The 27,892-nt window shown below is 45.7% G+C and overlaps 1 protein-coding gene across 3 annotated transcripts; it reads left to right on the forward strand.

Annotated features, from left to right (window-relative positions):
* The first annotated feature begins 5,984 nt into the window (after positions 1 to 5,984).
* On the forward strand, positions 5,985 to 27,892 carry LOC144115320 (putative phospholipase A1 magnifin). Of its 3 annotated transcripts, none has more exons than XM_077649655.1 (7): positions 5,985 to 6,189; positions 8,661 to 8,749; positions 9,752 to 9,858; positions 13,273 to 13,572; positions 15,783 to 16,026; positions 25,487 to 25,678; positions 27,158 to 27,892. In XM_077649655.1, the coding sequence occupies exons 2-7, from the start codon at positions 8,725 to 8,727 to the stop codon at positions 27,415 to 27,417; spliced, it is 1,128 nt and encodes a 375-aa protein (XP_077505781.1). In that variant the 5' UTR covers positions 5,985 to 6,189; positions 8,661 to 8,724; the 3' UTR covers positions 27,418 to 27,892. The 3 variants fall into 3 exon arrangements, with proteins under 3 accessions (XP_077505781.1, XP_077505782.1, XP_077505780.1); XM_077649656.1 differs by lacking the exon at positions 5,985 to 6,189 and adding an exon at positions 6,196 to 6,402; XM_077649654.1 differs by lacking the exon at positions 5,985 to 6,189 and having other exon boundaries at positions 6,440 to 8,749.

Genomic DNA, 27,892 nt, shown 5'->3' on the forward strand with positions numbered 1-27,892 from the left:
TAGCCACTGAATTCCAGCCAACGGTCTGTCCGGGGCTTAAAGCATAATGGAGCATTGATCCCGGGGTTTTAAAAGTTAACTCTATGACGACCAGCCTACATAATAAACACAAAGCAAATTAAAATGCAGCGGTTCATTAGCACTTTGCTGATGCGACGGGACGTTCAGAAGTTGACGGCTCCTACCAACAAGCCTGATTCAAAAATCGCTTAAGAGAAGTGCAAAAAAAAAAACGAGAATGTTCCCGCTTGCCGCGGAAATCACGTAACTCAGCGATAGCAATGGCTCGCCATACAGCACTGGCATCCGTCGCTCGCCCTTGTATCTTCCGCAGATGCTCCGTGACTTACTGTTAAGCATTCACGTGCGATAGCCTTCTGCGCTGTCGGGCTCGACAGATGGCTGCCGCAGCGTCCTCTCCTTCTACGGCGAAGAGCGCAATGACGAAAGAGCTACGTCGTCCACTCTCTGTGTATATAGGCTACTGTCACGTGGTTCAGCGACACCGACGCACGTGATGCACCCCGACTAAGTTCCGCGCATTCCTTTTCCTTCTTATGTCGTGGCACTAGTGGGCACGTGGTGTCACTTGTGTCGACGGTCACTCGAGCGCGCTCTGAGCGCACGGTGACGATGACGTCATCAAATGTGCTACGGTACCATGGCAAAGTTTCGAGGGTAAAAAAAACACCTGTCAGTTTAATGAGGGGGGTAAGGTGCGCTGCCGTTAAGTTGGCTTCCTGCCCTGCTAAACTGCCCCAGCTGTGCATGCCAACGCTGCGTTTAGTATTATAAGTACGCCATGCGCTTCACTTTCACTAAAATGACTTTTGCTGCCTGCAAGATCAGCATAGTTCCCCTTTTGAGCTAGCTTATGTATACTGGATACTCTAAGTAACGTGAGTCAGTGGGTTCAAACAGTGGGGCCAGCGCGATGCAAAGGTTATATAAAATTTTTTCTGCATATTTGTCGCTCGTTGTCATTAACACAAACGACGCTACGCCTTCATTCCCTCTTAGCCACTGTCTCAAGCACAGCATTGAAAGGGTGAACCTTCAATGGCATTACTTCTGGAAGTTTAGCTTTATTGCGAACTTTTTTTACCACTCTCTGGAAAAAAAGGGGCGAGGTGTAACAGCGGTGGGCGAGAAGACTGCGACCAATCAGGGCAGCTGAGGTCGCCTGTATGCGGCCACTTTCGGAGTTCAGCCGTCGGCGCGCCACGTCAATGCACAATGAGCGATAGGCTCCGAACACAGGATTTTCAAACAAAACATGCACTACTCCTACGGGCACATTGGCTTTTGATCTTCCTGCCCATAATGCAGCAAGCACTTCCACAATAAAGCCGTCTTTATGAACATTGCGTTTTTGCCCAACAACTTTATAAATGAAATATTTAATGAAACTCTAGTAGTATGGAAGATATTTAATGTCAGATAATTGCTTAAGGTGTCAAATAATTTAAAACGTTGTCCTGGTTATTCTAACTGACGGCCAACACTAATGCTTCACTTTCAATCCCGCAGCACCAATCGGGTTTTTCTGACCGTCGCGTGAGGCGCTTTGCATAGTTTTCACAAGACTAATATCCAAATTTCCGCTCTCATAGCAAACGTCATCCGGTTTTTCAGCATTTCAGGTCTAAATTAGGGCTCTTTCGAATAAAAAGTTGACACACAGAGATTTGCGTGAGTAGGACTGGCATTTACACGAAGCATACTTTCTTTCGAAAAGGCTGCAGCTGGGGCACCACGGTACATCAAATATGGGCCTGCCATTTCATCAAAAAGTTATAAAACAGCCTCCATAAAAACAGCGGGAAATGGAAATTAGTTGGCCTCAGCGCTATAGCAGCACATGTCCACTATGATGGATTGGCCAAATATAAAAAAAATCACAATGTTGTTTGTGCACTTGTACATCCTATGTGTCTGATTTTTGGGCACCTTTGAGCACAGAACGCCTTCAACTTTTATTCTGAAGGGTTTCGGCTCAACGGCCCTCGATTATGCATCAAAAGGCTATGCGATACAATGCAATACAATACAGCACAACACAACACAGCAAAGCGCAGCACAGTACAGCACAGTAAAGTACAGTACAATTTTTAGTGTGCCCAAGGGTAACAAATACAGATGGCAGGCCTGCCAAAGCCTCGAAAGGTTTGACCGGTAGTGCCTGGAAGTCCGGTCACATAAAAAGTGCGCAAGACTTATGGTGGAATATTAACCTAAAATAACACAAAAAAAGTTTACTTTGGACAACTGATTCTCTGGATGATTCCTTGGTCTCATGTCCTGTGTTTGCATTTAGCACTGGCACTGGTAATTTATTAATCGTGGCTGGAATATAATATTGACGCGTCGTTTTCAATAGGTTGTCGCAACCTTGGGGATCAAGTATGGTTATTTGGGCCTTAGACTTCTTCCGCATCTTGTGTACCACATCTTGTAATCGCTATTCCAAAAGTGTTTGATTACAATAGTTTTGACAATAAGGGAATCTTAGTTTGGCAAATTCGACAGCTTAAAGACATCTGTACCTTTGCTTTAAAAGAAATCGTATGCCGATGTAGATAACATAGAACGCAAATTTGAATTAATTATTGAACACCATTAACAGTACACTGTTCGTGAAAATTCTACAAAAACCGTAGCACGATGTGAACCACATTCGCTCGGAAATTATCATGAGACCTGACATGTATAATTTCATGTTTATTCTGCAAAAACTCACACTAATTTTATTATATTACGCTGCGCTTACCTAGAAAATGCGCATAGCACTTCGCATTCCGTTCACTCCTGAAATATATCGTCGACCTTCCTGTCTGCCCCACATCAGGGTGGAGGTTTATGAAACTTCTCGCATACGTAAGTGCGGTTAACGATTGGTCGGCGCTATTTTTGTTACTTTCATGATTGGCTCAAAGGCTTCTGATTTAAGCTGATAAGCAAGCGCTTTTGTGCTGGTAAATTAGGCAGTGCTTCTGAATACAACCTCATAAATAAACAACAAACCTCCCTGCCTTTTTCCTATCTCTCAGGGAAAAGAAGTGGCGAGACTTACTTCAGAGCATCCAGGAATTTAAAAGCGATCAAATAAGCTCCCAAGCGACTGTGGCGAAGGTTGGCTGCAGTTAAAAAGAACAAGAAGATTTAGGTAACCACATTTTTTAAACAGATGGAACTATTTAGGCAGCTTTGGTGCCCTTTGAATTCTCGATAAAATTCATCAGGTAATCGCAGCGCTTTTCTGGCTTAGTTCAGTTCGTATGAACTAAACAGAAAGGTATAGCATATTTTAACGTTTCTATTTCGCCACTGCATGAAAAAAGCACGAAGCAGTCAAAATTATCCAATCTACCAACCCATCATGACGTGGCAGCTCGCACGTGTGCTGTTCATGTGCGATTTGAAACACACAAGTGATTATTGGACAACGAGTGACCGTTCCAGATGGCATGACTTGGACTAAACATGTCAAGATTCTTTGCACAAAAGTTTGCTTTGGCTCATAGGGGTTTAACGTCCCAAAGCGACTTAGGCTATGAGGGACGCCGTTGTGAAGGGCTCCGGAAATTTCGTCCGCCTGGCGTTCTTTAGTGTGCATTGACATCGAACAGTACACGGGCCTCTAGCATTTGATGTCCACAGAGATTCGACTGCCGCGGCCGGGATCGAACCCGTGTCTTTCGGGTCAGCAGCCGTGTGCCATAATCACTGAGCCACCACGGCAGCTCTCTTTGCAGGAAAGTGCCAAAAACTGTAGATAATTTCGTTATGTAGCGTAACTGGTTCCAAAATGGCGTAAAACGTCTTTCTTTATAAATCTCATTAATTCGCAAATTCATTATATCTCGCTAATAACGGGAAACATGGCCTCAAAGAACACATAGCGTAGTTTTATAAAAAAAAAGCGATGTGAGCAATTCAAAATGTTTCCTCCATGAAACACACTCAATCATATTTCCCCAAATACAATGTATTAAAAGCCACTGATATAGTAGATATAGGTTTTAACAGATGCTAAAAGCGAGCAATCCAGGTTGATCGTGATGCATTCATAAACCACGTAAACGTAGCGCACACAACGTTTGCCCCCATACCGTCATCAGGTACCGTGGCACATTCGCCTTTCACGTAGTACATACAGTCTGCGTCACTGTTACGCAGAGCGCGGGAGTGGTGACCCTCCCCGCATAAAAATCTACACCTTGTCACCGATTTTAGCTTAGAGAGTCAACGCTTACGCGGAAGTACAGCCACGCAATCTTGCAAGCTACTTGGGTACGAGCACTTCCTCCGGAATCCGTGGGCTGCTTTCTAATGGGCTGCTTCTATTGATTACAGTTATTATTGCGTGGTGCACACTGCTCGAGCGCTCTACACAAGGATGACGCAAACTGTACATATTACTGACAACCAAGAATCGCGCACGCATTACCAGGAACATTTAAGCACTTTCACTCGGAAGGCAGGGATGTGCGAACGCTTCAAAACAGCCGAATTTCTCCGCTATATATAGTGTCATATTCAACATTTGTATCTAATAAATACGAATATATCAAATAAGTGCAAATAAATTTTCGTTTATTGATTGTTTTCATTTAATATGCATTTTGTAATTTCAGGTATGTTCTACTTGCATGTAAAATTTATTATGTATAAGTAGCAATAAGTATGCAAGATGTGAATGAATGTTTTTCACTTATAATTCCTGGCACCCTGATTGTTAGGAAACGTAGATATTTCAGTCATTGTCTTGCCACTTGTTACTGTTATTTCTTTGTCCTGTGACTTGAAATATGCAAGCGGCCGCCGCGGTGGCAGAGTGGTTATGGCGCTCGGCTGCTGGCCCGAAAGACGAGGGTTCGATCCCGGCCGCAGCGGTCGAATTTCGATACATTCTTGAGGCCCGTGTACTAAGCGACGTCAGTGCACGTTAAAGAACCCCAGGTTGTTGAAATTTCCGGAGCTCTTCACTACAGCGTCCCTCATAGCATGAGTTGCTTTGCGACGTTAAACCCTCATAAACCATGAAATATGCATGCTGTTGCTTTTTGTCTTGGGGCGATGGAGCGTTGTCAAGCTGTATTCAAACGGCTTTTTCTTCTTTTGTAGTCAAACGGCTTTTGTATTCAAACGGCGCGTGTCCGTGTATCTCTTTTTCTGGTCCTTCGTTTTAGTTGCGCTGTTTCGTTCCTTGAGGCTTTTTCTCAACCCTGCCTTCCTTCCTCTTAAGCGAAACAATTTTTTCCGATTATGATTTTAACACCTAAGAATTCCTGCGCGAGCTCGCTGAATTGAAAACATAGTAACCAACTGCGGAGTGTGGTGACTGTGCAGTAGTTGCAGTCGGTGACCATGCAAAACGATTAGCGGCGGCGGTTTGTCAATGACCATGCGGCTAGAGTTGTCGCTTTGATCCGTAGTCCGTGACTGTTTATGCTTCAGAGAGAAACTGAACGATGAACTGGCCATCAAACGTTCGGCGAGCGCCTTTGCGTAGCTGCTTCCTGCCCTGTCCATTTCCACCACTGGCATGGTTTAAGAATGAGCCTAGAATGATGTGCACAAGCGTGGCGCCATGTTTGTGCTTCATTTCAGCTGGGAGTAAAAATTTTACTCTCTTGTGCTCTAAATACCTCCCTTGTATAGGGGAGTAAATAAGAAACTTTATATCGATGACGTAATAAAAACTTCAATATGGGCGTGCGCCTCAGTCTTATTTTGGTGTATTTTTGCTAACCCTGTACTTTGTTGCATGGTGTAAAAAGCTTGCAATATAGTTCAGCCGAGTTTCAATCACCGCGATACAACTGCATATTACCACTTAATATCTTGCCTGCTTGCTTTTGGCCCAAATGTTTCTTCTTTTTCACGCAAGCACGTTAGGAGATACGAGCAATGGCACGTGATTCGTCTCTCGGGAGTTGCATTGTATTCCAGGGCGAGCCTTCAGCCGTTACGCTCAGCGCAACTCTGAAGGTCGGTCTATTCCGGCTTGATGCGAAATCGCAGGCGTTGTTTCTGCTGGCCGAAGCTCTGTCCTCGCCGCGCCTCGAGGTAAACAAGCCCGACTCTATTTTCTTCGGTCGAACCTAAGCCGGAGCAGCTTGCGCTTATCACGCGCTGCAAAGGACCGGACAAGGGCATTGCGACGAATAGAACATCTTCAACAAGGTGAGTTTGTGCAACGCCGCTCGCTTGCAGGCCTTCGTTCTAATCGGGCTCGTTTCAAGCTCTTGCTAGACGCATTCAGGGAAAAAGTGTCCCGTTCCTGCCCGGAATGCCAACGTGCCATATCGTCCACGAAAAAAGAATTGCTTATTCCAGAAGGGACTGAGGGTGTTATGTAAGAAGGTGGATCGAACGTATGGCGGTGGGTGTGGAAAGGTGAGCTGGAAACCCTTATTAATTCAGAATGTCAAGCGAAATAATATATGGAGGGGGTAAGTTCGCAGTACTAGAAAGAGAATGAAAGGGATAAACGCTGCATTGTTTAAAGTGACATTACCAATGCTATTTTTGCTTTCATGACAGAGTTGAACAATGGTATAATGCTTTTCAAGACAAGAAAAAAAAGGTGGCAGAATAGGATTGACAAATCTCGCAGTGCGGTCGCCAAAGAGGCCAGAAATGAAACGTCGTACCTTTCAGTGTCAGGCGTCACTGTAGGGTGTATGTACACGGCTTAACAATGTTGAGTGGGCTACGAATCGCAGGTGCGCTATAAAACAATTTTCATGTTTTCGCTGCATTGAAGGACTGTAGGTGTTTAAAGAGGAGCCTGTATAATAATTTACTGACCAGCTGGCTACTGGTTTGAGGTACTAGTTTTCAAACCGCAACGAAAGCAGGTCAGCCCATCAAGCCGTAAAGTAAAAATAAACTGCAAGTTTGAGGCCTGTAAGCACAAAAAATATCCCTGATATCGCAATATTTGATGTCTCCACTATTGATTACATTTCATTAATGATAGCAACTGCCACGTTTACGTCTTTTTATGAGGACATTTAGGGGCAGGCTCGCATTAAGTATTCTTATTTTTGGGATAAGCTCCAAGATAAAGCATTTTATGCAGGCAGTCAGTCGGAATTATTTTTGGAGACAGCTCTCTCAGAATAATGATTTTATATGGTTTCAAGAAAATATGTCCAAAGTCATTTGAGATGCAAGTGGCTAACTAAACAATGTACAAACTTTGACGACGTACAGGTTATAGTAGGTACGAAAGATAAAATGTGACCGTTGGCCTGTCTGAAAATGTGGCCACAATTCTGCTTTCACAACGTTAACGTGAACCCCTCGCAAGACACCGTCTCCCAACAATTTTTTTTTCAAGTGCTGAAATTACAAGACGCTACATATACTTTCCTTATTTGTAACTGCCTGTCCGCGTTGCCAATACGCAGTCTCTTGTAGGAACTTTTTATACCCTATTTTGTGCAATCTTCAAAAGTGAGACTTTAGTATCAAAATGACCATATATGGAGGAAGCTTCCGTTCTTAGGAAAAGAGAAAAAGCCGACTGTCGGCCAAGGGACACGCTATACAGCGATAAATGACAGTAAAAAAGTCCAAAGAATCAGAGGCTGCCTAACTGCTGGGGGTCCGCGTCCCTTCCTCCTTTGTGAGGCCGTATCGTGCTCGTTGGTATGTACTTAGACAAACACGGACCATGGAAACTAGTTCTGAAGCATTCATTGTCTGGTATCCATATTTGTCAAGCCAGATAAGGACTATTTTTGCGACGGTACGGGATGACTTTCGACGATGCTCTACACAGTTTTTTTTTCCTTCCTGGAAGGATTCAATTCCCGAACTGACTGCTGGGAAACTCTGTTGCCACCTTTAGGCTGTTACGTTCTTGGTGCGCAACTGCTTGTCTCAGTACTTCTTTCATACAGGCAATGGATATGGATATTCGGAGAAGAAAAGGGCGCCTGCATTCATAATGTAGCACAGAACATAAAAGAATACAGCCAGCATATCCTCTAGCTTCATCAAACATATTCGAGCTCAGGAGAAAAACAAAACACCACCAGCGTCGCCTATGCGCATAGAAAACGAGCGTGTTCTGATGTGCTGATCCCGGTTGCCCCTTTTACAGCCCACGAGAAGCAGAATAACAAAAAAGTACGCGCTACAGGGGAACGCTTCTCACGTCGCAGCAGTCGCGCTGCCGCTTGTCGCGTTGCAGCAGTGTCAGCTTTTCGGTTAACATCTGCAAACCAATATCAATAATTTAAAAAATACAACCTAGCGGAGACAAACTAGAATCGGTGTTGTTTTTCCATTGCATCTCTCGCCGCTTAGCTTGTTACAGCGGCCTTTCAAAGTGCAAGGCCTGTGTCATTTGTTTTTCCTGCTTATTTTTTTTCTCAACGAAATCAGATCGCGACAGTTCGTTCAGGGTTATTGTGCGCAGTATGCATTCGGTACAGCCGCGCACAGACAGACCTGTCCCGCGAGTCGACGGATTACACAACAATGGGTTCACCAAGGACACCGCACAATACGGTCAGCCTCTGCGACGCGTTTCATCGAGTGCGAGTGTCAAGACCGTGCGCTGACAGGTTTATCCGCAGACTGCATCGGGCTCTTGTCTCACATCTGTCTCGAATCCCTTTTATTCTCCTTTACTTTCGCAGCACTTTGAACATAAAAGCGTTTGCATGACATGCCTTGAGACGTGATGCCATCTAGTAGCAAGGTATGGTGACGACAAACATTTGCTTGGGTGAGTAACTTCCACCTTTACTTGCGGTTGACGTCAGGGTTGCAGTTTCAAGAGACCAAAGAAAAGTGTGTCGGTCTTTTCTATACCAAGCAAACGCCCCGGTACTCCTGGCTATAGTGTTCAGCTTCTGAGCTTGACTAGGAAAGTTCGACCCCGACCGCAGCAACATTTCCATACAGTATAAATACAAAAATGCCAGTGTACTGAGATATATGTGCACGTAAAAAAATCCTTAGAGGGCGAAATTCCGGAGCCCTCCACTGCGCCGTTCCTCATAACACGCAATGGTTCTGTGGCATGTCATTCCCAACCAACACATAACAAATCAATCAAATATTCAAAACATTTCCTCGCACTCTCTGAGGAGAAGAAGTGACAGCTGTGCCGCCTCCCCAACTCCTTCCTTGCAGTAGTAGCAGTGATAACAGCAACAGCAGCAGTAGCAGTAGTGGACATTAATAGTAGTAGTTGCAGTATAACTACCGTAATAAAAACTTTGCTGACGTCACCATTCGTGGGTCACGTGATCGCTTATTGACCAATGAAAATAGAGGGCGGTCAAGTCAACCTGCTGGCCAATGAAAGTCAACTTTTTGTGAACATGTGCCACTTATAGGTTGGGGTCACTTGGCTCTGATAAGGAAGCCTCCAGCGGTCTCGCGAAGGGGACGGAACGCCACAGACCCAGTTCAACTTCATCACATGACACCGAAGAGATGACGTCAATTTTAGGTTATGGTGTACAACTAGAATGACAATGACGCCGTACAATGGCACAGCGATAACGCTGTCGCTGTAAAGACCCATCTCGCTTTCTCGCTGATGCCGCGTCTCCATTGCACGACATTCAATTAGTCTCTCGATCTAGCCTGAATTAACGTGGCGCAAATAAAAGAGGGCTTCAGCTAATCGACAGATGCGTCTTCCACGGCGAACTGTTCCCTCCTTTCTAACACAACTTTTGTTCTCGATGCCATCCTTCTTTCGCTTTCGCAAACGAAGTGCTACTGCTTCTTCTTCACTGCAAGAGCTACTCAACTGCGGAGGAACAAACGAGAATACGCAGTGAACCGCCGGAGGCTTTGAAAGCGAAGCTGAACCAAACAGAGGTCAGTTACGATGCTGTTGTACGAAGGAATAATTTCGTTCTTTTTGTTGTTGTCGTTGTTGTTAAAATGGCTGCTGGCTTGTGATGCAAAAGCGCATTATTTAGGAATGAGAGCAACACAGTACATACGCCAAGCGATTTGCAAACGCTTCTGACATTTTCGCACAGAGTTCAAACCACAGAAGCAGTCGAGAGTGCAGGTGCACAGCAGCTGGCAGCCACCTTTTTCCGCTAGACGAGCTATTCGTTTTTTTTTATATATCCTGTCTGTCTCACGGCAAGGATAAACATACCAGTTTAGGTAACGCCATATTCTTATAATGCCCGTCGAAGGTGTGGCGCCAACTGTGAAATAGTATTATCGTCGTTCTTAAGGAGACTACAGTTGTTACTTTTGTGACCATCACCAGCGGAGCCATTTGTTAGTAGTGAATCAAGGAGAAATGGTCTTTTTTTTGTCAATGCACTCAATCAAATGAATGTTTACCAGCTACAGGGTGAATAAGTACAGGTATAGCTGCAAAATTAAACTTTAGCAGGACGGCGAGTTGAGCCAGTTCGTACATACTGACTGTGAATAATAAAGCAGAGACAATGGACACAGGAGCCAGACAGGACCTAAGCTGTCCAGTCTGCTTCGTCTGTCCATTGTCTCTGCGCTGTTATTCAGTCTGCAATATTAAAGATGACACTCGGTTGGAATATAAGAATTAACTTTGAAATAAGAGAGCAATTATTCTTATAATTTACTCAAGCGCAGCCATACGACTGCAAAGGCAAACTATACAGCCTCGAAAAAAAAATTCGCATTTCAAGAAACGCAGGTGGACTACCCAAACCCGGCACCACCACTCCAGACAGGCTGTGGTGCCGGGTTTAATCTCTGGAGCAGTACGAATTCTTTTACAATACTGAACATGCAAACCTAAGTAAAGACATCTGAAAGATGGCTGGAACATCGGTGTTTTACGTGTCAAGCAATGTAGAGGATGAAGGCAGAGAAACGATGAAGGAAATTAGAGGCCACTGAAAAAGCGAAAATATAACGGTCGTAAATTTTTACCATTGCCAAATAAAATTTTAAAACTTTCTGGAACCCTAGATGCAGGTTATTTTGACCTCAGGAGCAGATTATTCTATTCCTAAACAAAAAAACGGTCTGTTTTCGCAACTAGACAGCTCCAGCAACATATATATATACACTTATGAAATGAGCCAACAGTCACCGAAACCACGGTGCATAGGGGAATGTTTTTTTTTTATGTGTTGTGCTTATCAGTGGGATATTATAGTACTTAGAATAAATAATCGCTTAAAGAAAATTACTTATAAAGCAGCAGAAAAACAACCATGCCGTCGGTGGGATCCGAACCCACGACCTCCGAATATCGCGTCCGGTGCTCTTACCAACTGAGCTACGGCGACGGCTGTCCAATCTGCTGCTCTCGTGGGTATTTATGTTCACTGGGCGTAAGCGAACCTTGAGAGTGTTCACCAGCGCCATCCTCGACCATAGCGGCGGACGTAGCACGTCCTGAATACCGCGAGCGTGACGTGGAACGTCATCTAACGGCGAGGGCGGAAACTGTGCGAGAGCCCTCTTAAGCTACCTATAGCTACCTATGGCTTTAAGTTACCTACGGAGGTCGTGGGTTCGGATCCCACCGGCGGCATGGTTGTTTTTTCTGCTGCTTTATAAGTAATTTTCTTTAAGCGATTATTTATTCTAAGTGCTATAATATCCCACTGATAAGCACAACACATAAAAAAAACATTCCCCTATGCACCTTGGTTTCGGTGACTGTTGGCTCATTTCATAAGTTTGTCAAACGGGCCCCTCATTTCATTTAACTTACCTGCTAATAGCATTACGAGGGTCTCGGTTCAGGCAGTCTTGATGCCATAGGTAGCTTAAGACGGCTCTCGCACAGTTTCCGCCCTCGCCGTTAGATGACGTTCCACGTCACGCTCGCGGTATTCAGGACGTGCTACGTCCGCCGCTATGGTCGAGGATGGCGCTGGTGAACACTCTCAAGGTTCGCTTACGCCCAATGAACATAAATACCCACGAGAGCAGCAGATTGGACAGCTATCGCCGTAGCTCAGTTGGTAAGAGCACCGGACGCGATATTCGGAGGTCGTGGGTTCGGATCCCACCGGCGGCATGGTTGTTTTTTCTGCTGCTTTATAAGTAATTTTCTTTAAGCGGTAGAATAATCGAAGTATTATTATCCAACTGAGCAGCACTACACAATAAAAAAAATAAAACATTCCCCTATGCACCTTGGTTTCGGTGACTGTTGGCTCCCTATAAGTTTATCAAACGAGCCCCTTATTCCCATAACACACACACACACACACACACACACACACACACACACACACACACACACACACACACACACACACACACACACACACACACACACACACACACACACATATATATATATATATATATATATATATATATATATATATATATATATATTGAAAACCAAGCCTAGTGGCGATAGTATTCAGCAAAAGTTATTTCCAGTGATCTGAAAGCGAAGTTTTTTGCCGAGTAACATAAAAACGTTGCGATGACAGTGCACGTTAAAGAACCCCAGATGGTTGAAATTATCCTGAGCCCTTCACTACACAGCAGAGCCTGAGTAGTTTTGCGACTTTAAAACCCGTAAACCAAACGCAACCTTCAAATGTGATAGCTAAGCTCTAATGAAATAAATTACGAATGGAAAGGTATTGCAGTGGCGTTTAGTATGCTAGTATCAAGAACTATTTTCTTCTGACACTCTTCATCAAGCATCAAGCGTGTTCAGCTTGCAAATTCAGCAAGATTCAACACAAGCACATGCTTGCAGGTAGAAAGAACATTTTTGGCACTTGCCATGGTCACTCATCAAATGTATGCCATTCTTTTGCCAGGAGTGCGAATTAGCTTGTTCATGTTTCGGTCGCGGCAGCCTTGAAAAACTTCCAGTTTGACCAAAATTCCCAGTGAAAACAGCACTCACTTTTGAAACAAAGACTGATGGCATGCAAAAAAAATAACGTAGGCCATTGGAGCTTCTTATGAGCGAGCTCTAAGTTGAGCTCTGCTTCCGATTAAAATGTTAGGACTTGCGCAAGTGAATAATAATGTCCGGTTGTGTCTAGCAAGCAGCAAGCAGCAAGCAGGCGAGGCCTTTGAGTATTGCTTAAAGGACCCGCTGAAAATAAAAAATACGCAGAAGGAAGAAAAAGACACAAATTTGTCCGGCAGTTTTCAGTTCTTTAGTTTCCTTCACCATTTTTTGTACATTTTCTGGTACCCTTTATTTTTGCAAATAGTCTGCCTCCCGACTAGCGGGGGAGCGCTAGCTGGAGAATGTTGGCGAACAGGCGCTGTTCTCCCTTTTTCATTTCGCAGGAAAGAAGTGCTGGAGCTGAAAAAGTATGCTACGCGAACGTGGGCTGCTTCCTTCGACGCGACCGACTGACGCTCCCATCGCAGTTCCCCGGAAATCCGAATCTGTTCCCGCCTCGGTTTCTTCTCTATTCCCGAAGTCAGGGGCACTACCCGACAATCGTCCAGCTGAAGCCAAAAGAGAACTACCGGTATCTGCGGCTCTTCAAAAAGACGAAACCGTTGTACATTTTGATTCACGGCTGGCTGGAGTCTGCTTACACTCCTTGGGCGCAAGCCATCAAAGATGCTCTGCTCCAAGAGGTCAGCATACTTCCTGTTTCCCGAAAACGTGGCATACTTCTCCCCAGGCCAGATCTCACTATCACCATTTTCTTCCTGCTGTTCTCAGCTAACACAGCTCCCTCCGGTTATATCATAATACGGCATCTATCGCACACCGTGCCGGAAATTACTGCGCACACGGAAAGCATCAGGTTCTAAAGCACATCCGGGTTTGGCGTCGTGGAGTCATGGAACCAAGTAGCGAGCTCATGGTACACATGACGTTTCCTCGGGTTTTTGTTTGGTACGATTGTTGAGTCCGAACTAACGTCTGCGTATTTGAATATGCACTCTTTAATGCTAAAGGCATTCCATGCAGTCGTCAGTAAAGGTGACAGTTCTGCCGCACGCCCGCGCAACACCACTCGTTCGGCTATTTCGGGCCATGCTGCAGCTACATTCAGGCTTCAGATGAACAATGCGGACCCAGCATGCGCGAATCGTCGGAAATCGCGCACAGTGGAATGGCTAATGTTGACCACTAACGAATCCAAGATTACGTACACAAAGGTAATTCTGAGAATCATTTACAACCGAAGATGAGTGTACGTTAGCGAAGCGAACACGGAGATGACGCCCCTATAAATGAGCGTATATTTTTTTCTTCGAGGGTTGACACCCAAACTCCGGGTGCCAACCCTGCCGAAAACCACGCTGCAAAGTTTGCTGTCACATGCTGACAACAGGAATTGCACAAGGTACCTTCTCTGACTTTACTTTCACAATCAAAGAAACTCTAAATTGCGACAGTGCAAATGTGGTCTACATGCTTCACTGCAGCGTTTGCGGCATGCAGTACATCGGCCAGACAGAAACTCCGTCCAGGTTGCGATTCAACAACCACAAGGCCCACGTTCACACACTGCCAAACCTACCCTTTTCTAAGCACCTATGTCTGCCACAGCACTCATTTGAAAGCATCCGGGTCATCCTCCTACAGTCGGGTTTTCAAACCGGCCGCCAAAGAGAACAGGGAATCGTATTTCATACATAAATTTCGGACATTAACCCACGGCATTAATGAGAACTTGGGCAATTTTGCCTTCCTCAAACGCCATTCCAATTGAGAAATAAGCTCCCGTCTGTTATTTTCCATTTGTTTTCCTTTTATCCTGCTCACCATGCGCCCCCCCCCCCCCCCCTCTTCTTTACTCCATGCCGGTTTCCCTTTTTCCTCCTGGTCCTCCTAGCCCCCTTCTCGGAATTGTCAGCGGTGGGACGCGCGGCGCAGGCGCCCTCTGACGAACGGCCGGTGGTTGCTTTCTGCGGCTGCTAGTTGCGGGATCGGGTTTCCACACGGCGTCTGGACGACCGCTTTTCCACCGCTGAGGCGACACGCTGCCCTCGTAACGGTCACTGGTGCCTCTTGAACAAGGCGAAATGATGCAGCCTTGACAGCTGACAGTAAATTACATTACAAGAGTTCTTAACATCTGCACCGCTGGGGAGCGGGTCATGCTATGTGCGCCTTTGTGTTTTGTTTCAGTGTATTCTGGCGTTTTCCTTTTTGTTCTTTTCTTGTTTTCCGTGTTTTCGTTATTTTCCCCTTGTGCTCGAACTTCTCGCTTCCGCAGAAGGAAACCTTTCTTGCTTAAGTCTTCTCGGCGAAAATCCAACCCTCTCAGCTCTGCTGCATGTCTGTCACCTCTGTATTTTAACTAGCTTTTTTTAACTTGTTTCACATCCATTCTCCTTTTCCCTTCGTGGACGCCGACACACACAGAGAGAGAGAGAGAGAGAGAGAGAAAGTGCCCCCTCTCCCTCTGCATTTAAGACCGTAAATGCGCACATATGTGTATTCATTCGACTTAACCCTGAAGAAGGACGGTCCACCGTCTGAAACCGTTGTTGAATAAACCTAGATAATCGAACCAGTTGTGACCTTTTCACTATATATATATATATATATATATATATATATATATATATATATATATATATATATATATATATATATATATATATATATATATATATATATATATATATATATATATATATATATATATATATATATATATATATATCCTCAGATGGCCGGAGAAAAGTGTGTACGATGCTGTCTCGATCTCGCGCATCTCACCACAAACCAACCCAGCCGCAGCAGGCGAGCTTGCAGAAATACAATCGTTGAGTAGGGACAGCGGTGAAGTTGAACGGAGCGAGTCCGCGTCTTACGGTCCCCGCAGGCGGACTGCAACGTGATGGTGGTGGACTGGAGTGGTCTGGCAGCCACGACATACGCCGGTGCAGCGGCCAACACTGCGGCCGTGGGCCGCACTCTGTCGCTGCTCGTGCAGCGGCTCTTTCGAGCGTTCCCGCTGCGCGCCGCGCTGGTGCACGCCATCGGCTACAGCTTCGGCGCGCAGGTGGCCGGCTTCTTCGGCAGGAACCTGAGGCGAGACACGGGATCGCGCATCGCGCGCATAACGGGTGAGTGCGGCACGAATCAAGTCGGCGAGCGGTAAGCCTCGTCTATGCACGCCGGCGCGGCCAGGACTCGATAGTGGAATCCGTTGCTATACGCGATTTTACCTATGTATTCAAACTGCTTGAGCAACATGAGCGGCGTATGCGCGTTCGTCTCTTCATAAATCCGTCCCTTGACAGTCACTGCCTGGCGAACTTTTCAGTCACCGCTGATGGCCGCGTAACTCTGAAGGACGGACAACCGCAATACAGCTATCGCGCGGTGGTCATGACGTAGATTTGTTTTAAAGACGTGTGCCTCGTGGGAAACAAAAGCCGTATTTCCGAGAAAATGAAAAAAAAAAGCCAGAACATGCTTTTATTCCCACTCTGCCGCGTCCTGATATTATTGCTCGCAAAACTGGTTCGTGGCCCGCTGTTCGCACGGTTGTTCTCACCGCAAGGTCAAGTCCGTGTGCTAGTACAAGGATGTCTCAAGTGATGTATAGCTTCAACTGCCTCTGCAGGCGATCTTTCGAAAGAAAGTTCACTTCAGAGCACCACTGCTCTCATGGGCAAGGCCGGACTGACTTCCGGTTGTCTGACTTTCCGATAAGAGGAAACAAGAAAGTTTGACGGGCGAAGTTTGTCGGGAGAAAGGGGAGGGGTGGAGGATTCTTCGAAACTACGAGTGCTCAGTCATCTGTGCACAAGGCGCGCCAAAGAAAAGCAAATGGAATTTCTGGAAGCAATTGTTCGCACCTCAATTATAAGCATATTTCGTACATTTAGAAGCGGAACAGTATGTTATGACGCAAAGCCACACAGCGAACGGTCCATTAAACGCCTGTTCCAAGGACCCAGCAACGAACGAAGCTCTCGTCCCACAACCTCATCACGCCTCGGGGCTCGAGGCGTACTCATTGCTTTGATAGCTCGAAAAGTCACGCGATGTGTGTGGTGCCATTGAAGTATTACGACTGCTTTCGCCGCGGCCGCCGCGCTTCGCATATAGAAAAGTGAAAGGCGTCAAAATTTCGTTTCGAAATGTGTTTTCCTCCAACTACATGGGAGTGTTTCGAGGAAAAAACGAAGAGCACAGACAGCGAGTGTTTAGACTCATCTGGCCTCACTGCCCTCTGCTCATACAACAGTCACAGTTGCGCAATACGTCGCTTCGCTTTAGGGCCACATGGAACTCATGCAATTAGGAAAGCAACACAAACAAGCGATTACCGCTCCTTCGCTGTTTTTACTCAAAAAACAACTGGCGAAAAAACGGCATCTCCAAGCTTTCGTTTTTACCTTTAAAATTTACAGCCTTCCTTTCTTGCGATAAACGCGACATGAATGGCCTTCGACTCACGTGAGTAGTCACACCGCGCTCGCACCACTGCGTCCACAAACCCGCTGAACACGCGATTATTAGGACGGCGGCAGAGAGGGCTCCTCATAAGCAGGAAACGCATCAAAATATATTCATTCGCCAGTCTGGTCTACTTTTAGTGTGACTGAAACTGGCTCTGCCGTTATACAGAGTGTTTCACCTAAAACTTTACACATTTTTTTTAAATAGACATTGTAAGTTTTAAGTGCGCCTTTTTTTTGACATAGCATTGTCAGCGGTGTACTACATCAGGACACAACAAGGACGTGCTGACTAGCAGGCTGGTTAATTAATATTAAATTGTTAACTTCTATACTATTATTGTTAGGGTCCTTAATTATTGAGAGGTGTGTAGCCTACTTACGGTAATATCTATATCGGTTTTTAGAATTCCGAAAACACGATTACCGTCGGCGTTGTGGCCCAACAAATTTGGGTACATCGCGCCAAAATACCATATGCGCTTTGTAGAAGCTTGCAGGCAGAGCAACCCCTCCAGTGCACGTACCTCGTCGAAATAGCCAAAATTTGTTGGGCAAAAGCGCGAGAGGGTACACGCCTCTCAATAATTAAGGAGCCTAACAGTAATAGTTAAATAGTTAATTATTCGATATTATTAAACCAGCCTGCTAGTTAACACATCTTAGTTGTATTCTGATGTACTACACCGCTGACAATGCTATGCCGGAAAAAGCGCTCTTCTAACTCAAAAAGCGTATATGTAAAAATTGTGTAAAGTCTTAAGTGAAACACCCTGTACACTGTGTGACGGTCTCACTGGCGCCAAATGACCGCCCTTGGAGGGGGAAGCAGTGAGTTGTAACACGGGGTCGGAAAATGTTAGTGAAGCGGTCGCAGTGTGAGAATTCAGTGCCGTAAAAATTGCTGCATCTGCCGGGACATACCAGTGGCCATAGCGCTGAGCCTCTGAGCACAGATTCACTAGCTCTAGTGCAAAGGCGGCAGCCGAATTTTTACAGACGTGAAATAAAAAACCATCTGTTTTAGTGCAAGCATAAGAAATTCAATCGATTTAGGATCAACCCGAAGCCCTCCACAAAGGCATGCCTTGTAGGCATAACCAACAATGTTGCCTTGGGGTGTGAAAATTCGCTTTACTAAATGCCATCAGCTGCTTGGCCGGTGTAACATTTATTTTTTTTTTCGAGTATGTCTCATTATTGTCATCCACTGGGCTGACTGGCTGATCGCGCCGGTAAACGGAGGCGTACGGTTCCCTGCGATGCCTAGACTTAAAGTGCCTAGGGTGTTTCACACATGAGGCCCATTCTGTATGCAACAATACAATCGCTGCAGTGCGTAGCTTCATGGTGTTTCTTACTCTAGGGCTGTATTTTGTAACGATATTTTCGCAGATTCATTCTTTCACTCCTTTATCATTGGCTACTGTCGCCTGGTAAGTCAGCGTTGAGTTAAAGCAAGCCTCGCAACGTCGTCCATTGGCTCCGGCACCAAAGGCGTGGGTAAAGACCAATGGTCCAAAACAATAGACAAAATGTGTCCCCTCAGTACAGCCGGCTGTTTCCACCACCTACCTCCCCTCACATCCTACTTCTGCTGTCACGGAAACAACACTGGCACTGTTTCAAGAGACGCCATGGGCAGCCTATGGGCCGCAGACAACTATTGCAGGCTCGCTATATTGGCAAAACGAGGCGCGGTCGCAGTTCTATTCGGTCCATCGCCGTTTCCGACAACCTAAGCATTCGCAGGGGTTCAGTGTAGCAGCTACGTTCGTACATTACGTGTTTCGACACAGTATCACCACTGCGTGCTATTATACTCTCGCGGCATTTTCTTTCAAGACCCAAGCAATTTCAACTCTGGGCCGGGATGACATAATAATTTTCTTGCAGTTCTATTCCTTTTTAGTCATTGGCTGAGGCACCGCCAAACCCCCGTTACTGCCGGGGTCAGCCACTCGGCAGAGCGAATGGTGACAGTGGAACACAAGGGAATGAAAAATATTGCTATACTTATTATACCGGCAGTGCTTGCAAAAATTAAAGTACAACGAAACAAGTTTAATAGAAACAACAAATCCTACGGCTTATGCATCCCAGTTTCTACATTTAAATTATTATTTAAAAGTAAACTGGTTAGTTTTTGTGGCACTAAACAAAAAAAAGTTCGGCAGAAAAATGAATCAGGCTTCAACAGGCCTGGCTTGATGAGCACCACCAAGCGGCTGCCATTTGACTACCAGACCTTTTTGGCGGTGGCATCTTGGACGCAAGTAACGGCGAAATCATGTCCAAGTTTCAGAAATACTACACGTCCCTGTTTACAGCTGCTTCCTATTCACCGCTGACGCTGAGCACGCAGCGATCTTCGTGTCCCTTTATTCAGCCCGGGTCAGAGCATACGTACACACTCAAAAGGGTGTCCTTTAGCTTTTCAAGAACTGAAATATTCCACTTATCAACTGCCACTTTCAAAGCCGCTTTCTCCTGACGGCCTTTCAGATGCATTTTATAAGGCAATAAAGTGTATCAAGTGTCCTGTTCCAATTTTCATGACCAGGAATGATGTTAGAATTTAGTCACAGTCTTTCGCTGAGAGTTATACCTGAATAGTAATGCCGAAAAACTACGGTAAAAAAAATTCGCCATTTTTTAGAAAGCTGCTGGTCGATTACGCACTCTAATACGGACTAAGCGAAAGCCATACAGAAAAGGCTGCTTTTCGTAGCAAAAGCTACATTGGCCACGCACTCGCATTCGCACCGTGCTCGTATTCCCACCGTGGTCGCACCGCACCACGTGACCAACCACGTGACTGGTCACGTGAAAACCGCGTGACGAACCACGTGACAACAACTAGTCAGACAACCAGACTAACCTGGACTTGCAATCAAGATTAACCAAGGATACCCAAGCTATGTCTTATCTTTCGCTACGTATATCATGGCATAGCCAAGCTAAGCCACTGCCAATTTTTGTTATGGCTACTCGCGCGACCACCATCGGACGTGTGGCTTTAGGGAACCTTCAATACATTATCTAACATATTGTCCGCACAGTCCTACAGCTCTGCTGCAATTCTCAACGGCAACAGGAAATGCAGCAAATTGACCTCGTGAAGGCGTTTGATCGGGTTCCTAAATCCTTCCTCTTCTTTCTTTTATATTACGTGTTTGTTGGTTTATCATTCGTTTGCTGTCATGCCTTTGCGGCAATAACGTGTCTCCCATTGGACTGTGCGTAAACGGTTGCCTTTCACGACCTCAGCTCATATTTGCCTCTGGAAAACAAGGTTGTCCGTATCCCTGCTGCTGTTTGTTCTTTTCAGTGGTCACACGAGAATGACGGCAGGGAAAGCGTTTGTCCCGCCCCCTTTGTCATGTTCTCTCTGTCGCGCTACATTTTTTCCTGAAATACAAAACAGCGCAACAGCACACAAGGACAAGAAAGAACACACACGAGCGCTAACTTCCTACAGTTTATTGTGAACCGCGAGGCGGAAAATATACACAAAGTGGCCACACACACTTCGCAGGCGCGGGAGCAGAAACTTTTCAGTGATTTCTTTTTCAGATATTTCTTTTTTTTTGCGCGATAGGCCGACAGATGGTTTAGAGATGCACATGTCACTTAAGCTATCTATCACTTCGGCCTCAATTATTTCGCGAGCAAGTCTGCAGCCATTCTCAGTGATGACAAAGCATGCTTCATAGGTTTGCGCGTATTTGCATATGCGGCAATATACATCATTAAAACCACTGTTCTTTTCTTCGACAGTGTAACGCTGTTCATGTAGGAGATCATTCAGGCCTCTTCCACTTTGATCTACATATTCCTTTCCGCAAGTCAGCTGCATGCCATGCACAATCGATTCCGTACATTCAACGAGCTTGGTTTCATGTTTCTTAGTACACACACGCTCTTCTCGTTCTTTCTGTTCTTTCTCGTTCTATAGTGTGTGGTTGCGCTATTTTGTATGTTATGTGTTACCAACACGCCCAAACTGTCACTCCGTTGTTCCTGAAAGTTAGAAAGCACCAACTAGACAAGCAGCCAGTGGGGTTTTTGTTTCTTGACTGATGAACTCAAAACTGGCCGTTTATGCGGATTACGCCGCGTTTTTGTGCCCTGACAAGCTTAGTGTCGCTTGAGTCGTGAGTCCGGCCACATATTGGTCTGGTTTATGCTGTTCAGATGAATTTCTGTGAGCATTCACGTCACATCACTCTAATTCCTTAAAGAAACACTGACGACAAATACAAGTTGGTCTGTATCGATAGTGTACCGCATTCTAATCACAAAGACACCACACTGACCGAAAACGAAGCTTTTATATAGGTTAGAAAAGACCTAAAAACGAAATACAGGTGCCGCCATCACCGGTCGATTTCGCAAGTAAAATGCGTGCGTCGACAGCAATTTTTCCGCGCATCTCAGTGGCTGCCCTGCACCGCAATTCATTTCAAAGCGGCGACAACCTCTCCTTTTTGGTAAGGACGGCCCGAGTTTCATCCGACTGGCGGGAAGATTTTTAAATAAAAATTGCTCGCCGATAACTGCTTTGTTTACTGCCGGACAAATGCCAACATGTCCAGAAATAGCCAGGGAATCAACTTCTACTGAGAACTATTATCGAATGAAGTTGTCCTGTTTTATGTGTTACATAAGATGTGGGGTTACAATTTATTACAGCAATTTTCAGACGTATTCACAATGCTAGGTGCGGTCTACGGTTAGAATCATAGAGATCTAAGCCAGCCGAACACACCGGCGTTTTAAAGGCAAGTGTGCTGCCACCCAAGAAGCTTAACGTCAAGCTTACTGCACGCCACGGGCTAGACAGCATACCTACTCCCCAGGTCCGTACTCGGGCTTTTGTCTAACATCGCCTCTCTATATCTGGCAGCGCTATTTCGCGCAATTACTTTTTGGCAATGGCAATTTCTTTTTGTTCATGAATTATGGATTCCGCCATGCTTTTTATTCAAGGCTTTCACAGGCTATTTGCGACTTCTATATGACTACGGTTTACAAAGAGGACTAAGTGTCAGATAAATGAAAAGAAGACGTCGTTATTCCAATATGCAAGGACAAAGGAGACATCCAGGACTGCAGTAATTATACAAAAATAAAACTGATGTCACACATCATGAAGATCTTTTAAATAGTTTTGGACACAAGACTGAGTGCAGAGGTAAGCATCGGGCCCCAACAATTTCGATTCATGCAGGGAAGTCGAATAGAGATGCATTATGTGGCCCCAGGCAGATGACAGAACAGTTCCGCAAGAAGCAGCAAGCACTTTACATTGTTTTTATAGACCTGGAGGAGGCCCGTAACACTGCCTCAAGGCAAAATATATGGAGGAGTCAGAAAAAAAAGAGTGTTTCAGAGAAATATATGAAGCTTATTCGGGAAATGCGCCGGCAAGAAAATTACGAAGTTCTTAGCTGCATCAGAAAAAGTGGCAGCTTTGATGTGACCGTAGGACTACATTAGGGTTCTGCACTGAGCCACTCCTTCTTGAGTACAGTAATGGGTGCCCTCGCTGTGCAGGTTTTAGAGATGTACCTTGGAGTATGTTGTACGTCGATGATATCGCCTGTGTTCAGGAACCAAGGAGTGTGCACAAACAAAGCTGGAGGCCTGGAGGAAAAGACTAGGAGAGCGGTGTCTGAAAATTAGCCGAAACAGCCCACAGTATATGGCTTGAAGACTAGAAGATCTTACGTGCAGAGAACTAAGGCTACAGGACACGATAATATGAGAACAACGCATTTCAAGCGCCATGGCTCGACAAGTGATGAACAGGGAGGCACGGCAAGGGAAATAATCGGTAGGTCACAAGCAGGCTAGAATAACTGGAAGGCTGTGTCAGGTGCACATTCTGAGAAGATGCCTCTTAAGCTGATGGGCTAAATCTATACGCACTAAACACGAATTAGCCTATTTAGGAGTAAAACCGGAATAAGCTGTCCTCCAGTGCACTATTTTTAAGGGACAGGGTACTCTGCCCCCGACCTGGGGTATAGATTTCCATCGCTAAAAATGCGGAATACACAATGTTGGAAACGGAAACAAATTCTCTCTTCAAAACATGCGAAGTTCTAGCAGTTACGAAGATTTCAACTGAGTTTTCAATCTCCTCTATTTGCTAACCTCAAGATCTTTTGCCCCGAGCTTAAAAGCATCCTCACGTTGTTAACTGCATGAAGTTAGTATGCTTTGCAGTGGGAATACGCCTCAGTTACCAACAGTAAGCATTCCGTATATTTAGTGACCGAAATTTCCTCCGCAACTTTGGCAGCGTACCCTGCCCTGAAATAGGAGGGCGCTAGAGGACAACTTACTCCCTTTTTACTCCCAATAGGCTAATTCGTGTTTATAGTGTAGAACAGGTGAGGTCAGCAATGCTTTGCTGTATGGAACCGAAGCAATACAGTAAAGAAGGCCAGCGTGCAAGACCACGTAGCAAGTAGCATGAATGAGCATGCTGAGACGGATATGTGGAATGAGAAGAAAGGACAGTTCAAAAACCACTATAATAATACTCATGTTTATTTTCGCCACTGAGTACAGGGGAGCGAAAACAGGTGGCTGGAGAAAAAGCTGCTCTATCGGCAGCTTGACGGCGCTCCAGCCACCTTTACATTAGGAGTAATGGCGAGGCATGCAGTGCATATCTGAAACACCTTTCTGAAACCTTTCTTGAACTACAACTCCACTTCCAAAACGAAATGAAAAACGAAAATAAAGGATTCATTGTTATACATGTGCGCAACACCGAGATGATGAAATAACACTGAAAGATTGAAACAAAAGGGGAAAACGGACATGAAAAAAAATCAACATTGTTCACCCCACAAAAAGGTTGGCGATATGTCTACGCGGGATTGAAATGACATACGTACTAACATTGTTCAAAGTAGCACATGTTGAAAAAAAATTCGAGACGGAAGGCTGCGATGTTTTGGTGATGTAGTGACGAAGGACGATGAATGCATTAAAAAGAAGGTTCTGGTAATGAAATTTGATGGGAAGAGGCCGAAAGGACAACCCAGAAAAATATGGCATGGTGATCTGAAGGAAGATATAAGGGGCGAGTAACCTCAAGAGGGAATGGGTTAAGGATAGAGTGAAGTGCAGACCCCATATAATAATAGGGAAACGCTGTAAAGAAGAAGAAGAATTTGGGTTGTCCTTCTAGCCCATGTCTGACATGATTACCTACACAGCGTGCCGCGCTCATTGGTTTTGTTTTACCAATCTTTATATGCCACAGATTATTTCTCATTTGCAGTTTCTTTGAGATATTTGTCACCCAGTGAACCACGGGTTGTTTCAAGTCAATTTAGGTAATGCTTGGCCGACCCAGAAAGTTTTTTCTAACTTCTGTGACCGTTCTTGTTCGTGGAGGTTTGTTTAAACATGCGCTGCATTTTCCTGTTTGTTTTCTAGTGCCGTGATCGTTAAACCGCGACCACGTGATTATAAGAAGGAAGAAAACGCTGGATTCTTACAGCGTTTAACAAAATGAGAAATTGTTTTAACTTTTCAGTGAATAAAATGAAAAGTAACTTCAAGTAACTTGGAAATAACATGTAACTGGGAGCGCACAGGACACATATCTTATCCCGATCTCGTTTCCTATGCCTCGGTGCAAGATGGCCGCCAGGCTGCACTAACCGCTAGCAGGACGGACGAAGTCGCGTTAAGCGCTGAGGAAAGGCGACGACGTCAGCAGACAAATCTGCGGGACTGGCCGGGTTTGATTAGTGAGATAGGCACGGTAGGGATGTCCAGCCATTGTCACATACCACCTAGCGCTTGCCGCAAGAGGTGGCTCTCGAAAGCGGGTAGCTGAACCCACCGCCACTTAGCGAACGCGGGCCGCGGTCGAAGCCTCTCCCAAGCCAGACTCCCAGTGCAAAGAGAAGGAAGAGGCTGACAGACTCTAAGCATATATATGGATTTGTGTTAGTGAATGAGCGACATATATCAGAGACTGGTTCACAAAATACACGCTTTACATCTTTTCCTTTTTTTTCTTGACATCCTGTGGTTCTCCCACTTCTGAACACGGGTGCACAACTCCGTCGCTTCCACTGTGCAGCACTGGACCCGGCGGGGCCGTTGTTCAACGACACCAACGTGTGCGTATGCTCTGAGGACGCGGCGTTCGTGGACGTGATCCACACCAGCGGGGGATACCTGCACCAGCCGTGGCAGCTGGGGCTCCTCCGGCCGACAGGTCATGTGGACTTCTACGTGAACGGTGCCAAGAACCAACCGGGATGCTACGGCTGTGAGTTGTCCCCCAGCTTGACTATATGCAGACGGACAGACGCCATTTCCAAGGAAATAAATTTTGCCAATGTCCATGTGCGGTGCTCCTCAACACGTTCGTTACGCAGTCCACGCACATCAGCCTGAAATCTGAAAGGAAGCGCTGCATAACAACTCAAAAGCACGTGCTATTTGAACAATGCATTTCTGGAGCTTTCTTCGTCTATAAAATGGGGTCAACGTGGATTTCCTAAAGGGGAAGTGATCAGCGGCTCATCGCAGACGAACAGTACGCTACTCTGTGCAACATGTGAGCTGCCAAGGGGCCGCAACTCTGAACAATTGTTGCCATGAAATTACAAATTTCAAGCAACTAAACTGAGTGTCGAAGACATTTACCGCGTGCGTATGTGACAAGGGCGCAAAAAAAAGAAATGTCGCCTTAAGAGAATAATGCCCAATCTCTCAAGACCACTCGCGTGGTGCCACGTGGTGTCACTCAGTGATATTCGTATTAATCGCAATCGCAGCCTAAGAAGTCCGAAACGACTTAAAAACACCGTGTACTTTATTTGCTGCGAAACAGCTGTTCACTAAGTAATAAAAAGGTTATACCCGTAAAGTTTCATAAGGAATAAACACCTCTAAAAGTAATAACTCTTCACTTTATCCTAGGTTAATAAGGTCACAAGGAAACATAAAGAAGAGCAGGTAGAATAAGTGCAACAGCTTTGATGGGTGGCAGCCTTTGTATCTTTTTCATAAAAATGGCTAGTTATTACATTGATAACATTAAGGGCTTTCACATCACATCTCACCGACGTTGACAACTTCATATAGCTATAGCACTAACTGGCTGAAACGGAACACCTAACACTGCCGTCTAAACGTTCGAATTCGGCAAAATTTTCGAAACTGCAAGGTGCAGCATTCAACATCATCCCTCAGTTAAAGGTAACGATTGCGCCACAGTAACTTAATGCAGCACTTGCAGCTAGTTTATTCTGTTTCTTACCATACTATTGAGGTCAGCACCAGCACCGATCATACGAGCAGCGGAGCAGCTGGAAATGATCTTCATTCTTAGGCACTACACTACGATTTCTAAGGTGTTTGGACCACATGTAGAGACTCACAACATTCAGCCACTTCTGCGGGTCAAGGTGCACATGTAATTTTAGTGTACAATATGAAATTTACAATATAATATCACAGTAATAAATATGAACAATAAGTGTTGAAAGCACTCTACGTAAGAGCGTAATACAAGCTTCACAAGTTGCTTGCACAGCGCATCGCGGGTCATGGTGAGTACAGGGTGAAAAGGAACTTCTCTCTGAGGCGTAGATTTCTCGCCGCAGAAAGGAGCTTTTCGTGTTGAACTAGTGCTCATTTATTCAGAGGGGCCTGAGAATCCTCTTGCATGCGGAGGACGTAGACTGGCCTGGAGTGGTTCTGTTATCGGGCGTCCCTCTAGCGGCCATTCCCATTTCCGCAGCCTCACTGTGCGACCACCAGCGAGCCCCAAACCTGTTCCTCGAGTCACTGGTAAACAAGGCCTGTCGCCTGGAGTCCCAGCCGTGCACCGGAGGCTACGCGGCTTTCTTGCGCCACCAGTGCGGCCGCTCGCCGGCGGCCGGAGGCAGGAGCGGCGAGATGGGCTTCTTCTGCCCTCGGGCAGCGGGCAGGGGAGTCCAGCTGGTTACCACGGCCGCCGGCCCACTGAGACACTTCTGCATTAAAAAGCGCAAAGCGTGACTACGCCTACCTTTGTGCGTGTGGCCCGCCGCAGTGGCTATGTGACTTTGGGCGTTCGGCTCCTGAGCCCAAGGTCGCGGGATCGAATCCCGGCCGCGGCTGGCGCATTTCGACGCACGCGAAGAGCGAAAGACGACCCTGTGCCGTGCGGTGTCAGTCCACTTTAAACTACTCGAGGTGGTCGACATCAGACCGGAGACTTCCACTACAGGGCGTCCATCATAGTCCACGTGCGGCTTCGCGGGACGTTAAACTCCACATACCACGCATCGAAACCACAAACCTTTATGTGCGCGTATCCACGGATCCTACACATTCATTGCTCTTTGCACTTTACCGAACTGCATATTGCAAGTTCGTATGTACTCTACATTGAATAAAACACGGAAGCGACGCGTCATTCAGGTACTAATCCCCGAGCTTTTAAGATTAGGCCTCATTAATCTGCTAATAAATGCTGTAACACTTGAACTTC

The sequence above is a fragment of the Amblyomma americanum genome, chromosome 1 (assembly GCF_052857255.1).
Source record: "Amblyomma americanum isolate KBUSLIRL-KWMA chromosome 1, ASM5285725v1, whole genome shotgun sequence".
NCBI classification, from domain to species: Eukaryota; Metazoa; Arthropoda; class Arachnida; order Ixodida; family Ixodidae; genus Amblyomma; species Amblyomma americanum.

Coding starts and splice junctions, on each gene's coding strand:
- LOC144115320 (XM_077649655.1), top strand. CDS start 8,725: ATGGTGACGACAAACATTTGCTTGG. Junction 16,027..25,486: donor GCGCATCGCGCGCATAACGG/GTGAGTGCGGCA, acceptor TCCACTGTGCAG/CACTGGACCCGGCGGGGCCG. Junction 25,679..27,157: donor CCAACCGGGATGCTACGGCT/GTGAGTTGTCCC, acceptor CCATTTCCGCAG/CCTCACTGTGCGACCACCAG.